We start from the raw sequence: 18,898 nt of genomic DNA, 5'->3' as shown, positions 1-18,898 counted from the left end.
CAGATCTTTTACCATTGATTTGCACTCTTTGCTTCCTATTGCTAAGCCACGCCTTGACCCAGTTCAAAACTTTACCCTCTACTCCGTGAGCCTGTAATTTAAGCAACAGTCGTTGGTGAGGAACTTTGTCAAACGCTTTACTAAAATCAAGATAGATTACATCATAATTTTCATCTCTGTCAACCGCCTCAAATACTTTATTGTAGAAGGACAAGAGATTGGTGAGGCATGACCTACCTTTTGTGAACCCATGCTGCGAGTCGTGAATTAAGCTATGTTTCTCTAAATGCTCCCGAATGTTCCTGGCTATTATGGACGCCAGCATCTTGCCTATTACCGATGTTAAGCTAAGTGGGCGATAGTTTGAAGCAACTGACCTGTCCCCCTTTTTAAAAATCGGCGTCACATTAGCTACTTTCCATAGGCTCGGCACATAGCCAGTATTTACCGACATCTTAAAGATGTCGGTTAGTGGGTCACTGAGTATATTGCCTAATTCCTTTAATACCCTCGGAAATATCCCGTCAGGACCTGGCGACTTGTTCTTCTTAAGCTTATCTATCTCATCCTGAACTACTTGCCTGGTAATGATTATATCCCTCAATTTATCGCCATCCCCGCCCTCGTATGGATGATAAGACCATGAAGATGCTTATATATAATCATGTAACTAGTGAGCTGGATTACTGTAATTCACTTTATTATGGACTGCCTAAATACCTGATGAGGAAACTACAACTTGCCATGAACAGAGCTGCGAGGCTAATAAAGGGTCTGCCGCCACGTGAGAGAATAACACCTGCACTTATAGACTTGCATTGGCTACCCATTAAGGCACGAATAGTCTACAAAATATGCCTCGACTTTTCAAGCAACACGACTTGGTAAACCTGGATATATGATAAATTTACAACAGGACTTTCATATGGACACCACTATGTCACTGAAACACAATGCAGAACAGTATAGACTCTATGAGCCCAGAGTCAATCTGGAACTGGGTTTCAGAGCATAGAGTTACCCGAGGATGTTAAGAACAGAGGCAATCTGGCATCCTTCAAGAAAGCACTGAAGACTCACTTATTCACTAAATCCTACGACGTTACAAACATGAGAACTGACGACAACTTGCGGTGCTAACATCATTGTTATAATGTTGACCGCCCTGTGGGGCGCTGCGTTGGCAGCGGAGCGGAGTCTGAAACCTCATCAACGGTAACGTTAACGGTACTTTGCTTTCTTGCATCTCAAGTATAAATTGATTTGGTGTACAATTGGTACTATTTCTGAAGGTATGCTTAGTTCGACTTTTGATCCTAAAATAAGTACTTTGCACACACACACTTTGCTGGGGTGGACAACATCGAAACTATAAAACAGAAGTTGGCAAACAAAGGGTAAAGCGTCGTGGTTCCCACGGAAACTCACGCAAGGGGCCTCAAGTGGTAAAGAGGCGAACTGATAGAAAATACGGTCTATTGGTTCATTCCTTCTCGCCCCCGTTGTATGTACAGATAAACTTCCTTCCCAAATTTAATATTAAAATAGCAAGCCTAAGTAAACTATGGACAAATAAAATTAGTAAAGGCAACACTTTAGTATTTTTTTTCATGCACCCCAATATTCGCCCCAGCTCTTGTTAGGAGAATAAGAAGTATAATTTCAGAAATTCCTGCTCTTCTCCCAGGCCTCACGCCACATCCCTCCTCTCTGACAATTACTAACGCGAAATTTTGAGTTTTGTTTTATTATTTGAAGTTCTAGTTTCTTATTTTAGCTTGTTGTTTATTATATATATTTTTTAATTTATTTGTTTATTTGTTTGTTTCTTTTTATTTATTTATCTTTTTTTACAGTAGAGGAAACAGTTCAAGGGCAATAAAAGGAAACAATAATGAAAAAAAGCCCCCTACTCACTGCTCCTATAAAAAGCGTTCAGAGGAGTGGCCGAAAAATAAGTCAATTGTGGGAGGAGAGGTGTTCCGATACCTTCCGCTTGAAAAAGTTCAAGTCGTAGGCAGGTGGAATTACAGATGAGGGAAGATTGTTCCAGAGTTTACCCGCGTGAGGGATGAAAGAATGAAGATGCTGGTTAACTCGTGCGTATGGGATTTGGACAGTGAAGGGATGAGCTTGAGTAGAAAGTCGTGTGCGGCGAGGCCGTGGGAGGAGGGGGGAGACATGCAGTTAGCAAGTTCAGAAGAGCAGTGAGCGTGAAAGCGTGAAAATATCGATAGAAGGTAGAAAGAGAGGCAACATGGCGGCGGAATTTAAGAGGTAGAAGACTATTATTTATTTGCCCCGTTAAGGCATGTGATAAGTTTCCCCGCAACTTTTCACCCGCATCCTGACGTAACGAAAACATATATGTAGCCCCGTAGAGTTCAGAGGAGAAGACGCCCCTCCCCAAGAACCACTTCTATAGAATAAAAACACTAGAACATCAAATGATAAAACAAAACTCAAAATTGATAAGTTTCCACAGGCAGGAAACGTAAGTAACATTAGTAGGAGTTTAATCGCATGAGTCAATGAAAACTAATGCTTATTTATCCACGGCTGAGACGCGTATCATTTAAAGTAACATCGTTAACATTAGCCTAGAGTAAAAGCCGGTACTCTAAAAACAGTCGATGTCACGAAACCTGGCAAAAAATATTAGCCAAAAGAGAATCGCTACAGGCGCGATGCTCCCACGCGTTCATTAGTCCAATCTCAACTTGTCGCAACGTGAAGTAAAGGGCTTTGTATTCTACCAAAAATCATTATCAGTATTATATATACTGGATTAAATTCGTAAATATTAATTCAAAGACATTTTTATTAATGAGTGATTGTCTAGCAATCTATTAGACATAAACCTGAACGACATCAATAACAAAACTAAGTAAAGAGTCGAAATGCACGTCAACGGACATCCAGCGACTGAAGCGGCGCGGCAGCTTGATCTTTGGATTTACTGTGAAGGCTGGATTTTTTCACTACCACTACTGTACTACTACTAATAATAATAATAGTCAAACCATTTCAAATAGTCCGTTTGGGCGTTCGATTCTTTCTTTTCTTCGTTTGCCACAGTCCCAACACCTATCCCTTCCTCTCATAAGTTACCTATAGGAAACATATGAGAGGGTAAAATAGGTGTAGGGATTGTATGGCAGAGCAGAGGGGAGGAAAGGACCCGAAGAATCGAACGCCCAAACGGACTATATGAAATGGTTTGACTACTTTTACTACTACCACTATTTCACCTACCACACAATGTCCTTCATTAACTCATCTGCTGTAAGATTTCTTGTTTTTTATTTAGTCCTGACAAGTTCGTCGTGTGCATTGATGCTAGGTAGTCATACATAATGTAAACACTGGCCAAAGGCAAATATCTTCTGCATTTTCATCGTGATATCGCTGACACTGGGATGTATTTTCATAATCTATTGGTAATACATGGCAATAAGGAAAAGTTATTAAAAGAATAGCCATATGTAGATTACATCAGTGTATAATAATAAGTTCTAAACAATGATACCAACTCCGCAACCGGTAGCCGTCCCTGGAAGGTTTCCTGACCCAGAATTCGTGACATCGACAAGAGGCTATTATGCGGCGTTTTTGTTTTCTGTGTATATTCTGCTTCACCGTCGCCTCTATCGGACCGTTTCATCTCATCATTTAAAATTTTAATTATTTAATGTATATTTCAAGGAGTGACAGCTAAACCCTTTCCCTAACACTTCAGTTAATAATGAATATGCAAGGCTTGAAAACAGCAAAATTGTTTGAACATTTTTTTTTTTTTTTTTATTATTTCTTAAGTGTAAACCTAACCGAATTAGCTATCCAGTCACGAACTTCGTCAGTTACACAACCAACCTGAATTTCTTTCCTTATTGTGAATAAGTAACAGAAATGTTTCAATATTTGCCGCCCATTTCCTCCGCCAGCCGTCAGCCCGAGGGTGGCGGGGCACACAGCCTTCATACCCATGCACCGCCACACGGCTTCACGGAGAATGAAACAATGGCGTCTCATATATTGAGCAAATGACTGATAAAAAGCTGCAGAAACAACCAATGTCAGTGGACTTGGCACCAAGCAGGATTTACCTTACCTGAGGGCGTCAGCAGCCTGCCCACCTGATCCCCCCCACCGCCATGACAACACTGATGCCAATGCCATCCCCATTTGCCATTGCCGTGGCAGTGTTGCCAAGCCCATATTATTTATCCGCAATATGACCTGCAATACTCTGTTGTCTGTTGTCTGTTGCCTGCGAAATAGAGGAAGATGATTTATAGTAATCCAGCTGTTGTCCAAGGGCAGCACCATGCCTGAAAACGCAAGGTTAATCTTTTCTTGCCCTCCTCACAGCAGCTACGATATAATTATGCATTTTTTGGCGTTGATAAATCATCAATCTCTGATTTTTTTATATTAAGCAATCAGGCAATAGCTTGACATGTCAAGGGAGATAGAAAGAAGATTGAAAGTCAATCTATCCAAATAGAAAATTTCGAGTTGACAGTTCTGCCTCCCCGTGACTCGCTGGCCGCCAGTCACAGTCACTGTCACTGTCACTAACTGTCACGTCATTTTCAATTAGGGTCGCTGAACACCGTGTTCTTCTTGAAATAGCTCTTAGTTTTTTTGTGTGTGTGCCAAGAAAAGGAACTCCCGCTTGGCGTACTCCAGCATTTTATTTCCTAGAGATGGAGGTATAGAGTGACCTTGTATTGTGCCAGTATAATGTACGAAAAACAAAAGTAGGCGTAGATGAAGTAGTGAGTCTAAATTCAAAACTGGCAGTACATAGAACATGCACCTGCTTATTGGTATTTATTTTTTCTCGTCCATTCGACCAGCACAATATAAACGCTGATAATATAATGAAAGAGGTTATTATTCTACACTTCCTTACCGTCCGGCATCGCTAGAAAATTAAATGCTGACCAACTCCAAGGCTGGGGCTCATTTTCTTACCGCAAGCACAGGAAGTGTTTATAGATGATATAATTAAAGTTATATGTAACACATATACGTAACCGTTACATTAATGAAAATAGTGTTGGCACTAAAAACTTCAGTTAAAACACTGTCAGTTACTCCTACCATATATATTATATATATATATATATATATATATATATATATATAGAGAGAGAGAGAGAGAGAGAGAGAGAGAGAGAGAGAGAGAGAGAGAGAGAGAGAGAGAGAGAGAGAGAGAGAGAGAGAGAGAGAGAGATACATGAGTATAGTGAGCGTTTTCTCGGTTGTTTTGGCTGACATCCCACATTGCCACGACCAGCATCACGGCCTCACCCCTGTGGCCTATATTTAAACACTCTGGAATCCTCGGGCTCAGTGCTGCGTTCGTTTACTTCTTTAGTTCCGATCACACGTGAGACCAGATGGTGCATAATAATAATTATGGTCTTTAGCAACGCAGAAAGTTTTACATGTTATCGTTGCAACATAACAGGTACGAGTTTTCATGACGTTTATTTATCATCATTGAAAACTATCACAGATACATCTACAGGTACAAAGTGAAGTTCGTTGAAGTCCGTCAGAATCTTTAAAAAGCCAATAATATAAATATACGGAGATGGCACCGAGCCGTGATTAATGCCTCTGTCGCCGCCATATTGATTCGGGTAGGATTTCTTCCCCTCTTCGAAAACGATGCTGACCTCCTTGGGCACTATGCCTGACCAGTGCGTTGCTTGGGGCAGCACAGCCTGGACATGTTTCTAGGTAAAGAGATATATTTTTTCTCAAATAAAAAAGCAATATAAAGCAAGAAGAAGCAATATAAAGTGAACCCACTGGACATTATTATTGCCATTTATATTGCGTGTAGGTTGTGGCGAGTAGTGACTCCTCCGATGATTGGACAAACGTTGTCATAATAATAATAATAATAATAATAATAATAATAATAATAATAATAATAATAATAATAATAATAATAATAATAATAATAATAATAATAATAATAATAATAATAATAATAAACTTTATTTCCACTAGAAGTGGGTATTCTATACATACATTACACAATACACATTAGATATAAATGAAGAATATATACATTGTTATCATACATAACTCAGTAATTTATTTTTGAGCTTCCTTTTCAATGCAGTCAAGTTGTTGGAGCTTTTTATTTCACAAGGTAGTGAGTTCCACAGCTAAGGCCCTAGCTAGTGTAGAAAGAGCTCTCGCACCTATGTCATTGTTTGTTCTGGGGACATATAGATTGTTCTGCTGCCGTGTCATGGAGTTTGATATAGTGTTAATAGATGGAAGGGAGAGGATATGGTCTAGGAGAACTTTTATTTTGTGTTTAAAAAGTGTTACCACTAAGGTGAAGCTGACGAAATCTTTTATTCTGAGCCACTGCAATTCATTAAATAATGGTGTGACGTGATAAAATTTCCTGGCGTGCCCGTCTGCTACTTTAATTGCAAAGTATTGTACTTTCTGTACCTTGTCAAGTAAGGTAGAGTTGGTGGTCCCCCAAATGGTGATGCCGTATTTGATGGTGCTGAGTACCAGTGACTGAAGGATGGTGATTCGTGTCTCTTTGTCGAAGTGGTCTTTGTTCCTGTTAATAAACATCAAGGTTCCCATTGCTTTCTTTATGGTTTCACTTATGTGCCTGTCGAACGTCAAGTAGGAGTCTAAATATATGCCGAGGTTTTTGGCGTGGGTAGAGGGCTGAATGTCACTGTCGGCACATCTTATAGTGATATTGTTGGGTAGGTGTGCTAGGAGCTGACGTGTACCTAAGAATATGCATTGAGTTTTATTTGAATTGAGCTTAATTAAGGCCATTTCTAAGAAAATATGTTCTTATTTGTTTGAGAGTGTTTTCATTTGTGGAGATTAGAGAGTCTAGGTCGTTGATGGTGCCGCTATGGAGGAGCTGTGTGTCATCGGCATATTGCACCAGGAGGCAGTTGTTGATGTTTCTGGACATGTCATTGACGTGGATGGTGAATAATAACGGCCCGAGTATAGAGCCTTGGGGGACGCCATAGGGAACAGCTTGCCTGGAGGAGGTTGTGTTGCTGATGCGGACTGATTGTGTTCTGTTATTAAGGTAATTATCGAACCAGAAAGTGTCAACATTGATCAGGCGTAGTTTACGAGGGAGGATGGTATGATTGACGCTATCGAAGGCCTTAGATAGATCACACAGTGTAAGAAGGGATATTCTCTTTTGGTCTGTGTTATTATATATTTTATCTGTGATGACTTGGAGAGCTGTCTCGGTAGAAAGTTTGGGTCTAAAACCATGCTGTGTAGGAGAGAGAAGGTTATTGCTTTCTAGGAATGACACTGATTGGTTAGCAATTATTTTTTCAAGTATTTTAGAGAAGGTAGGAGACAACAGTATCAAATAGCTTAAGCGCTGTACACTATACGTTATTATATACTGCACATACTTTTTTTTTTATAAAGTCTGAGCTTAATAAATTAAATTAAATTAAATTAAATTCCATTCTATTACTACATAAATATTTCTCTCTCTCTCTCTCTCTCTCTCTCTCACCACCACCACCACCACTTCTTGTTGACTGTTAAGGCGAGTACTACCACTTGGTCGGCATTGAGGCTGCTAGGTTTGTGAGTTCTATGAAGATGTTTTTTATAGCGCTTCTTCTTGGCGCCAGCTGAACGGCGGTGAACTGCTAATTTGTTATGTAACTCTTGAATGGGGATGCGGTGTTTCGGATTCCTGATAATATACCCTATCAAGTGAAGCATTCGTATATTAATATAGGTTTCAAGAATGTCACATTTGTATTTTATATCTAACTGCGACGCGTCATTTGCCCCCCTCCCTAGACAGCACATGGGACTACCCTGAGGTGTGTGTGTGTGTGGGTGTGTGTGTGTGTGTGTGGAGGAGATGGTGCCTGGTGATGATGAAGGAGGAGGAAGGAGGAAGAGGAGGGGATGGATGCATCAAGAACTCTAGGAAGTGAGGGAGAGTCGGGGATAATGAAAGGTTAGCTGGATAAGGGCAAAGGTTTGTAAGGCTTCGTGAAAGGAAAGGAACCAGATAACAGGAATGCCAGCACACAGGGATGTCTAAGGCAGTTTTGGCCCCAGGTGTTTGTACCTGTGTGTCATGGGTGTGCCTGAAACTGGTCAAGAGGCGGTTGACCTTTGCATAGCTCCCTCTTCATGTACAGATGTGTACAGTGATGTGTAGAGATGTGTGTAGAGGTGGTGGGGCGAAATGATAATAATAATAATAATAATAATAATAATAATAATAATAATAATAATAATAATAATAATAATAATAATAATAATAATAATAATAATAATAATAATAATAATAATAATAATAATAATAATAATAATAATAATAATAATAATAATAATAATAATAATAATAATAGTATTGTCGGGAAAATTTTAATATGCTGAAGTAGAAGGAAAACATGGGTGTACTGAGGTGCGTGCATTCCCGACTAGTTTTACTTCTTCAGGGGAACTGACGCTCCATCCTGCGTGACAGGCCCTCGTACTGATCCCGATTCCCAGCAAGTATGGCAGCGCGACCTTTTGATAATTTCAGGAGTCTCCCCCGTGACGAAATTACTCCTTGATCTCCGATGTTCTCCAATGTACACCTTGCAGCTTGTAGTCTCACATCGAAAGACTCCCGCAGTATGAAGAAGGTATATATTGCACAACTCTGCAACCGGCACCGTCAACTCCCAAAGTCGCGCAGCATGTATAGATTGTATAAGGCTCCTTCGACGACGCCGGTGACGTGCTACTTACAGTTCAGAACGTCATCCATTGTAATGTCAAGAAGTCTGGTTGACATATCTACTGATAGCTGTGGCAGGAGGGGTGGCAGTGTTCTTTTGGAGGTACAAAAGTGCATTTACCTTGGTTGTTTGTCAGTCTGTTGCCTTCCGTCCACGCCTGACACCTATCGAGAGTGGCTTTCGGTGATAAATAGTCCATGGCCTTGGTGCTGACGGGGATGACAGCGTTCCGTCGCCCACGTACTTCCAACGGTGTGATGTGTCCGTGAAGAAGTCGTTAATGAGCACCAAGAAGCAAAGATGGCTAATCTTCGTGCCTTGCGGGACGCCGTACGAGTTGTTGCAGGAGCGATGAGCCTTGTTAGCGAACTGCCTCCTGACAACAGCTATGAGAGCCTAGCGACCAGATTTATTTACTATTTGCACCTTATTCCTTCTTGGTCACCGTTTGTTGAGGTGCTGAGATTTTTCTTGCCGCTTGAGTGCATGCAGAATGTTCCATTGGTAAGCGAGCCCTCACTCTGTTTTGTTTCCGTACTGTTCAGCCACCGCCAGGGTGTCGCCGCTGCGTGTGTTCTCTTTCTAGGTGTGTCCCTCACCCTATCTTGTTCCCGTACAGAGCAAGGCGCCACCCTGTGAGTACCAGGGGGTGGTGAGGGGCATGGCGAAGACGTGGGCGGCTCTGTCGGTTTGTGGCGGTCTCAGGTGAGTGATAGAAATATCAAAGGTAACAAACACAAGCAAACGACACATCTTGGTGACAAATAAACATGCGAAAGGAAACAAACAAACTTAAGCAAACGGCTTCCCACAGTGACCGAACAAACACAACAAAGATATAAAACATGCAAACAATCAAGCGACACGCCATGTTAGTGACAACACTTATTAAGCCCTGATACACACTCAGCATCCCTTCCTTTTAGATCACCATATTTACTGCCCCTTCCCACACTTTACCCCTTCCACGAGTGACATCCACTCGTCAAGCCATCAGGCACATCAGCATCCACCCCAGTGCTCCCCTATTGACCGTCCTATCCTCCCCTCTCCCTCTCCTCACAGAGGCGTGGTGTCCGTCACCCTAGAAGAGGGTCAGCAGGTGGATCTGATGGTAGAGCCGTCGCCTGGGTCTACCTCTCCTCGAGGCCCCCACACAGTGCTCTCCGCCGCCCTTCTCCGCATGCAGGATGGAGTTTGTGGTGCGTTGAGGGATGCTGCGGGCGGGCAATATATTTTGTTGAACGTTTAGGGAAATAGATTAGAGATAATTAATGGAAAAGTTTTTTTCATATTAGGAGACAAATCATGAGCCAATAACAAACTTTACGAATTCTCCCTGATAAGTAGCGGTAGAAGAGAGTCAGGACTTCAAGCTATGCCGAAGGATTATTTGATTTCAAAACTGCCTTCTTGAGCGTTGGGAAAAATGCGTCAGTAATTGACCGCCACGTTATCGCCTTGCCTTTCCTCTTTCTTTTTATAAGTGGTCATCACGAGGGAAAGGTTGTTTGTTTCGCCTCTATAACAAAGTCATCAAGTAATAAATTTCCATCTGAGACTCCCATTCTTCGAAGTAAGGTTATAAGCCCGTTGGTTTCCGCAGGCGTGAAGGATTCCGGGTCACCGGCGGAGACGGAAGAGGAAGCCGAGGACGCCCACCCCACAGCTGAGAGGAGCACCAACGCCTCCTCCTCCCCTGGCCGCCGGGTGAGTGTTTTAAACCTCGATCACACTTTGGTGAAAGTGGTAGGCGCCTACGGCGAATCAGACTTTCGCCGTAGAGAGTAGCCAGACAAATCGCCAATATCGTACGTACCTCGCCAGTTTGCATTATAAACAGCTTTATACCTATCATTAGTGGTGTTCCATAGGGCTCTGTCCTATCACCCACTCTCTTCTTGTTATTCATCAGTGATCTTTCCATAACAAACTGTCCTGTCCACTCATACGCTGACGACTCCACTCTGCATTATTCAACTTCTTTCAACAGAAAACCCTAGCTCTCAACAGGAATTACAAGACTCCAGACTGGAGGCTGCAGAACGCTTAACCTCAGACCTTCCTATCATTTCTGATTGAGGTAAAAGGAGCCTTGTGTCTTTCAATGACTCAAAAACCCAATTTTTTCCACCTATCAACTCGACTCAATCTTCCAAATACCTATCCCCTATTCTTCAACAACACCCAGCTGTTACCTTCTTCAACACTAAACATCCTCGGTCTATCCTTAACTCAAAATCTGAACTGGAAACTTCACATCTCTTCCCTCACTAAATCAGCTTCCTCTAGGTTGGGCGTTCTGCATCGTCGCCACCAGTTCTTCTACCCCGCATAGTTGCTGTCCATATACAGAGAGCTTGTCCGCCCTCGTATGAAGCACCGTTGCGAGATTATCGTACTCAGAACATTGCATTTATCTGTTTCTGACCCATAACTACTGCCAATAAACACCAATAATTAACCATTTTAACGATAACTATAATTGCAGCCACTTATTGGGGTGGAGGAGACCGTTTTTGCGTGGGAAATAGGCAAACATAAGAGGCCGAGTACGACAGTCTGGCAACGTTGGTATGAAGTATGCATCTCACGTGTGGGGGGGGGCTCCACTCACACAACTCTCTTGGACAGAGTGGAGTCTTAAGGCTCTTCGTCTCATCAGCTCTTCTCCTTTTACTGATAGTCTTCTACCTCTTATTAAATTCCACCGCCATGTTGGCTCTCTCTCTTTATCTTCTATCGATATTTCTACTCTAGCTCATCTCTATACTGTCCAAAACCCTTATGCAAGAGTCAAACAGCATCTTCACTCTTTCATCCCTTACACTGGTTAACTCTGGAACAGCCTTCCTTCGTCTGCATTTCCTCCTGCCTATGACTTGACCTCCTTCAAGAAGAGTGCATCAAGACACCTCTCCACCCGATACTGACCACTCTTTTGGCCAATCTTACTTTTGTCTATTATGGGAGCGATGAGTAGCGGGCTTTTTTTCTGCGCTGTTTTTGTTGCCCTTGAGCCGTCTCCTTTGTTTAAAAAAAAGGAAATATTTACTTCTTATCTCATAAATCTTTGAGTCTTGAATGTTATTAATTTTGTTAATAATCCTTTCGGCCTTTGTGAGCTGTTTATTGTCTGTAAGCTGGATCTTGGCCGATCTTCGTGTAGTGATTCAGTGTTTCGTGTCTGTAAATGTTTCTCATTGCGTGCGAGTCCAAAGCTTTATTTTGTGTCTGCTGTAATGTTAACTGGTCGCTTCTGCTTGTTGTGGTGAGTGGCACTGAGGGATATTGCATGGCGGGGATCATAAAGGTTTCCTAGGATGAGTTGTGGTGGTTGTTGGGCGGCTCCCTGGCCCGCACAGGTCTGTCAGGGCGTATTCTTCCTTCCGTCTCTGTCTCATGTGTTCCTTCACCGTACAGTGTGCCGTGCCGTCTATAGCAATATTGTGTTTCTTCCCTGTGGTATTGTTTTGAATATGTTCTTATTTGTTTTGGTTTTCAATTCATTTTATAGTTGTATCTTTTCGCTGTCACTGACGGTTCGGTGCGCCATAAACTGCCTCGAGTTGCCGGGACGCGCTACAGTGTGCGTGGTGTTGTCCGCATGTTGTGCACGTACACATCATGGCGCTGGGTGTGGCGAGGCTGCCTCATGGAGGGTGTGGGATGGCGGTGGGTTATTATTTTTCCACACTGACTATTCCCGCCATCAGACCCTATATGACGCGCGTCTTACTTGGTCCGTTGATTATCTTTTTCAAAGTTTATTATTTTTTTTCTTCTCCCAAATGTGTTAGTCACTAGTGTCCAGTATTTCTTACTCATTTTATTCTTTCATATTCCATTTGCTGTCCCCCTAATTTTTCCCGCGTGACACAGGCGCGGCGCTGGGCCCAGCTGATGGGCGGGCCGATGTGGTACCAGGGCGACACCAGGTTCGTGGAGTTGGTGCTCGTGGCGGACCATTCGTTCTTCGTTTCTCACGGCGACCAGACACGATCCCGCTGCAAGGCCATCGTCAACATTGTCAACGCGGTGAGTGTTTGTGTCAAGACACAATGAAACACACACACACACACACACACACACACACACACACACACACACACACACACACACACACACACACACACTTGTGGCGATGTCTTCATGAGCCACAAGTGTGTGTGTGTGTGTGTGTGTGTGTGTGTGTGTGACCTTGGTGATGTCACATCACCGAGGTCAGACATGGGTCACGGCGATCCGTAGAACCGCCCCGGGACAGCCGTATGGCTCACCTCCCTTCCCCCTCCTCTCATTATAAAATAAACATCGCAAAGAACTTTTATGTGGCATTACGTTTAATCATGGTGATAGACAGTGAGAGTGCAGTGTGTGTGGTGCCGTGAGGACATTGAGGAGTAGCAGTGGCCGAGCGTATCGCCGACGAGGCTTTCCATCCCGTCCCTGCTGACACCCCGAGGACCCTTGGTATACCAGCCCGTCCATCCTGCTGCTGGGAGAAGTCTGTACAGGTGCAGTGCAGTGTTGGGGCCTCGTCACTCAGGTGGGGCAAAATGCACGCCGCTCACCACAAGGCTGTGCAGATGTTCCCACGGCAAACTACTGTCAGTTGAACAGAAGAGAGAAGCAAATTTGATGCTTGAATCTAAACTAACACTCAGCCACGACTGGTGAGATACTGGATATTCTTAGTAGCCCGGAATAATAATGGGAGGGCGTGAGCAATCATTTCTCATGCGCCGTCTGGCCAATCTCCACGTAGTTAATTAAACTAAAGGAAAAAGGAATTTTGGAATTAAAAGCAATAATTACTACAACTAAGGGGGACTTTGAAAAGTTTACGAGAATTATGAAAAATTTACTTGAGAAAATTTCAGTATATGAATACCTTAACCTAAGGATTACTTGATATACGGGAAGAATAATCTAGGTGCCCAATCGGACGCCCCAGATAACCATGGAAAAGACTACACATTTAAAGCAAAATTTTGGGGATGATTTGCGGGCGTTAGTGTGTGGCAGGGCCAATAAACAGCAGTGCAAAGCAAGACGAGTCAAGCCAGACCCAAGTGACAGACGAGAAGCGGCTCACTTAGTTCACAGTACACTATATTATGTGAACATACACTTGAGTATTAACAAGAGGAGGGATTAGGATTACACGTAATATTTGAGGGGGGGAGGACAAGCAAGCGCGGCGCTCATACCTAACTGACAGACGCCAAGCGAATGTGTCGGGTAAGGGCACTCAGGGGCGACGGGCAGCTGTAGAGCTGAGATGTCTGAATGCATGGCTGGGAGGAGGAATATTAAATCATAATGTCTTAGACACTATTGAGTATTGCAAATAACAGAGAACTGGGAAGAGGGGGACGGTAACAATTTAAGTAATAACTCTGGTGACAAAGAATTTAAGGCACAAAACAAATTTGATTTACCTAAGGAAGATTTCGTCAAAGAGCAACGACAAACGGGACATGCTTCTCTTAGCGGTTTTGGAGGAGGAGGAAGGAAGGGGGGGAGGAATTATGTGACGGGTGCATGTTGGACTTGCCTGGCTTGCCCGACTAACGTTAATACATACATGTTTGTCCTTTAATATAAACTGGCCTGTTTTCCGGGCACCACACATCATGTCACCGCTAAGCCCCAAATCTGAGTGAACGCCGATACCGCCTCTACCTGCAACCCGCCATCAGCTATCATCTGACAGAGCATTTTGACCTTTGGATGACCTGGGACTTGCACCCGCCACCCGGAAGATGTTCTTCCCGCCCCCTCGCGCACCACCACACTGCACTCCACCACCTCACCTCTCCCCTCCTTCAACCATCATCACAACATTTCCACAGATAATCTAGACCCCCCCCCCCCACCCCAAGCCCCATTAAATTTTTACTTATATTTAGACAATTTATTAATAATATGTAAAATTTAAGCTTAAACGCTGCAAATAAAAAAAAAAATGATTATCAATATTACAAACACAAACACACACACACACACACACATACACACACGCGCGCGCGGGTCGCATGAATGTCAGCACTCTGCCGTAGGAGGCAATATGGAGACCTTTAAGTCTCCCTTCTCCCCGAGGCCGCAGTTTACCTGTCAGCAGAGGCAGAGATATGATTCTAAGAGTTGTGACACTTGCAGTCAAGTGGAACAAAAATTAATGACAAAGTCAACAAAAGGACAGTAAGATATTGTCTTCTATCATGTACAAGATGAATTCAAGTAGAAAGGTATATATTCTACAATAGGCATAACATCTCACGCCTGCGATGTATCTATTTCTTTTATATTTTTTTATATTTCGTATTTTTCCTTAGTGTATGAAAAGAAACATATATTTGATTAGTATTGGTCACCAGGTGTACCGTCCGCTGGGCGTGGTAGTGGTGCTGAGCCACCTGGAGGTGTGGAACACGGTGACAAGATACCCGTCACGAGAACTACCACAGAACCTCAACCTTTTCAAAACATATCGCAAGAAGATGCTGGAGGAGGAACCCGACTACAACAACGACAACACCATGCTGCTCACGTGAGTCCGGTGCTCAGCGCCCATTGTTCCTGGCAGTTGTAGCATTAGTGATTGTTGTGATAGTCGTTGCAGCAGTGCAAGTAATGGCAGCAGTAGTAGTTGAGGTAGAAAGAGCAGTGGGCTCTCTGTCGCTATGCCTGAAGCGAAGAATTTGCAACCAGTACTTTTTCCTCGTCATGATGTATAGATCAAAGACTGGACAATGGCCAAATCTCTGGAAAGGAATATTAGAAGATCCCAACGAAGTATGGAGAGATCAGGGCTGGACACCATTTTAACGAATACGAAATACTGCAAATGGATCTCAAAACTGACAAAAGTAGATGGCATAAGAAAGGCAACTAATATCAAGATATGCAATATTAAGGACACATATGGAGGAGAGAGGACACTAGACGAACAAAAAGAGATGCTGGGAAATAATTGATATAAAAAGACCAATCTGAAGGCAACTCAGCAGATTATGTGATGCCATAAAGACGTTTACGGAAAGTCTACAACGAAACTGGAAACAAGGCGCCCAGGGCAGAAACACGTGGAAATACCTGGCTGAGGCTTGACCCTGCAGGTCTATGATACTTGCAGCGGCTGCCAGTGATGATGTTTCTTCAGAACATGTTACATAATTATCATAATTTTTTAACATTTATTATTATTATTATTATTATTATTATTATTATTATTATTATTATTATTATTATTATTATTATTATTATTATTATTATTATTATTATTATTATTATTATTATTATTATTATTATTATTATTATTATTATTATTTAAAATTAGTATCAGCAATAGTATTAGTATTATTAGTATCAGTATTAGTATCATTATTATTATTATTGTTATTATTATTATTATCATTATTATTATTATTATTATTATTATTATTATTATTATTATTATTATTATTATTATTATTATTATTATTATTATTATTATTATTATTATTATTATTATTATTATTATTATTATTATTATTATTATTATTATTATTATTATTATTATTATTATTATTATTATTATTATTATTATTATTATTATTATTATTATTATTATTATTATTAGTGGTAGTAGTAGTAGTAGTAGTAGTAGTAGTAGTAGTAGTAGTAGTAGTAGTAGTAGTAGTAGTAGTAGTAGTAGTAGTAGAATGGCAGCAGGGAACCTCCAAGTTTGTGCGGGGCAGCAGGCAGGAGGAGAAGCAGCAGTCCATGCCATGCGGGAGATATTCGACCGTGGAGTGCGAAGTAGTAAGCTTGTTGACTTTGCCAAAATGCCTTCAACACAATAAATAGAAAGACTATGATACACAACATTAAAACCAAGTGCCCTAGCTTAGCTATGTATGTCGAAAATACCTATACATACCCGACCGACTTATACATAAATAGCCACAGTGGAAAAGTGAAAGTGTTAAAATCATCTGAGGGAACAACACAAGGTGACCCAATAGTCATGGCTATGTACGCCCTGGGCCTATCAGTCCTCCAAAATGAAATCGCGTTCGCAGAAACACGGGTGAAACAGGTGGCTTATGCGGATGACCGCTCAGGTGCTGGTAAAATCTCAGACTTAAAAGGGTGGTGGGACACTGTGAACACCGCCGGCCCTGAGATAGGATACATTCCTAACGCCACCAAGTCTGTCCTATTGTCAAACCTGAACATTATGACCGTGCCGCAGAAACTTGAGGAAGTGGCGTCATTGTGACAAAAGACGGACAACGACACTTAGGTGAAGTGATCGGGACAAAGGTATATAAGAAGGAGTACGTAGGAGACAAAGTAGCTGAATGGGTGAAGGAAATAGAAGCTTTGTCTGCCATTGCCAAGACTGAGCCACACGCGTACATCCACGGCACCCATCATCGGTGGACGTTCCTGATCCGCACCATCCCCGGCATCAGTCGACTCCTCCGAACACTGGAAAATGACGTCAAGAATGAATTCTTGCCGGCGCTAGTGAAATCTCATGCTTTGGGGGAGGAGGAGAGGGATATGCTAGCACTTCCTCCAATACTGGGTGGAATGGGGATCACCAACCCTGAGAAACTGGCTGATAAGGAGAACTAAACTCCATCAGCCTTACCAGGTCACTCATCAACAGGATCATCGCTCAGGAGGCAGAGGCGAGATAGACCAAACAGAAATAAGAGAAATTACAAGAAAAATCTCAGAAGACCGGCAACAGACCCAAAAAGACGAGCTGGACTGTCCTACACACCACCTGTCCACAGAAATGGGTAGAAAAATACCCCCCGCCCAGGAGGCAGGCGCCTCTAACTGGCTAACGTACTTGCCAATCAGAGCAAAGGGCTTCAGCCTCAACACCCCAGAATTTGTCGACGTCGTTGCTCTGAGATATGGCTTGCCGATTGAGGGGCTGCCTGATCTCTGTGCATGTGGATCACCAAATGATGTCACTCACACCATGACATGTTAAAAGGGAGGCTTCGTCTGTATCCGACACGATGAAGTGAGGGATCTGACAACCAGCATGCTCGGGGAGGTATGCTAAGACGTCACTACTGAGCCGGCACTGCTTCCCTTGACGGCGGAACACCTCGGTACAGGACAGCCAATACCTCACAGGAGGCACGGGTTGATGTAAGTGCCTGCGGATTCTGGGCGCGCGGACAGCGGGCGTTCATGGACATCCGCATATTCGACCTGATGGCTGCCCGTCACCGTGAGCTGCCCTGGAAGCCGCCCACCACAGGAACGAGCAGGAGAAGACAAGGGCATACGGTGAAAGAATCCAGCATGTGGATCAGGGCAGCTTCACCCTCGTTTTCACCACATCCGGCGGATGGGTCCCAGGGCCCAATGCTTCTACGCACGCCTCGCGAAACTAATCTCAGAAAAGAAGCATCAGCCAAGGAGCCACGTTGTCGTCTGGATGAGGTGTCGCCTCTCGTTCTCCCTGCTCAGGTCGGCCATCCTATTATTCAGGGGCACCAGACACTCTGGCCCAAAAGCCACCAACATCACCAATATGGACTATGAAGCCACAGTGGTGGAGAGTGACATTAAGGTGGGTCGGGAGTGACTTGAGTAGGGAAGGAAAGGGGGATCTGGACGTAATAGATGATAGGTGATTTAGTGCTAGGTAGTATTAGTGATATGGTTGGATGCCACAGTCATTAGCGAACAGAGCTGGGCTAATGACCTCCAAGCCATGGAGCCCTCCATGATTATGTGTCGGGAAAATAAACATGGGTGGAGGTATCATTTATGTAGTAGTAGTAGTAGTAGTAGTAGTAGTAGTAGTAGTAGTGGTAGTAGCAGCAGTCATAATGACCAACGACTTGGAAACCCGGTGGCCATACAATCCTCAGAGGGCACCACCCAGGGGGACCCAGTGGCCATTGCAATGTTTGCCCTGGGAATGATGAAGCTGCAGGACATCATCCGCCATGAAAACACCAACGTCAAACAGTTGGCGTATGCGGATGACCTCACCGGGGTAGGAAAGTCTGCAGACCTCAGGGAAATGTTGGGACCTCGTTAATGAACACGGCCCCTAACATCCCAACGCCACGAAG

General features: G+C 43.0%; 1 protein-coding gene across 1 annotated transcript in view; it reads left to right on the top strand.

Moving 5' to 3' along the window:
* The window catches only part of LOC126989277 (disintegrin and metalloproteinase domain-containing protein 19-like), a 32,319-nt gene that overhangs the window by 9,404 nt on the left and 4,017 nt on the right, over positions 1-18,898 (top strand). Inside the window, exons 5-9 of the mRNA XM_050847922.1 lie at positions 9,415-9,500; positions 9,861-9,997; positions 10,402-10,505; positions 12,678-12,833; positions 15,179-15,351. Coding sequence (XP_050703879.1) covers positions 9,415-9,500; positions 9,861-9,997; positions 10,402-10,505; positions 12,678-12,833; positions 15,179-15,351 — 656 coding nt within the window. The remainder of the gene's footprint in view (positions 1-9,414; positions 9,501-9,860; positions 9,998-10,401; positions 10,506-12,677; positions 12,834-15,178; positions 15,352-18,898) is intronic.

The sequence above is a fragment of the Eriocheir sinensis genome, unplaced genomic scaffold (genome assembly GCF_024679095.1).
Source record: "Eriocheir sinensis breed Jianghai 21 unplaced genomic scaffold, ASM2467909v1 Scaffold1121, whole genome shotgun sequence".
Classification (NCBI taxonomy): domain Eukaryota; kingdom Metazoa; phylum Arthropoda; class Malacostraca; order Decapoda; family Varunidae; genus Eriocheir; species Eriocheir sinensis.
This window is presented reverse-complemented; position numbering and strand designations above follow the sequence as displayed.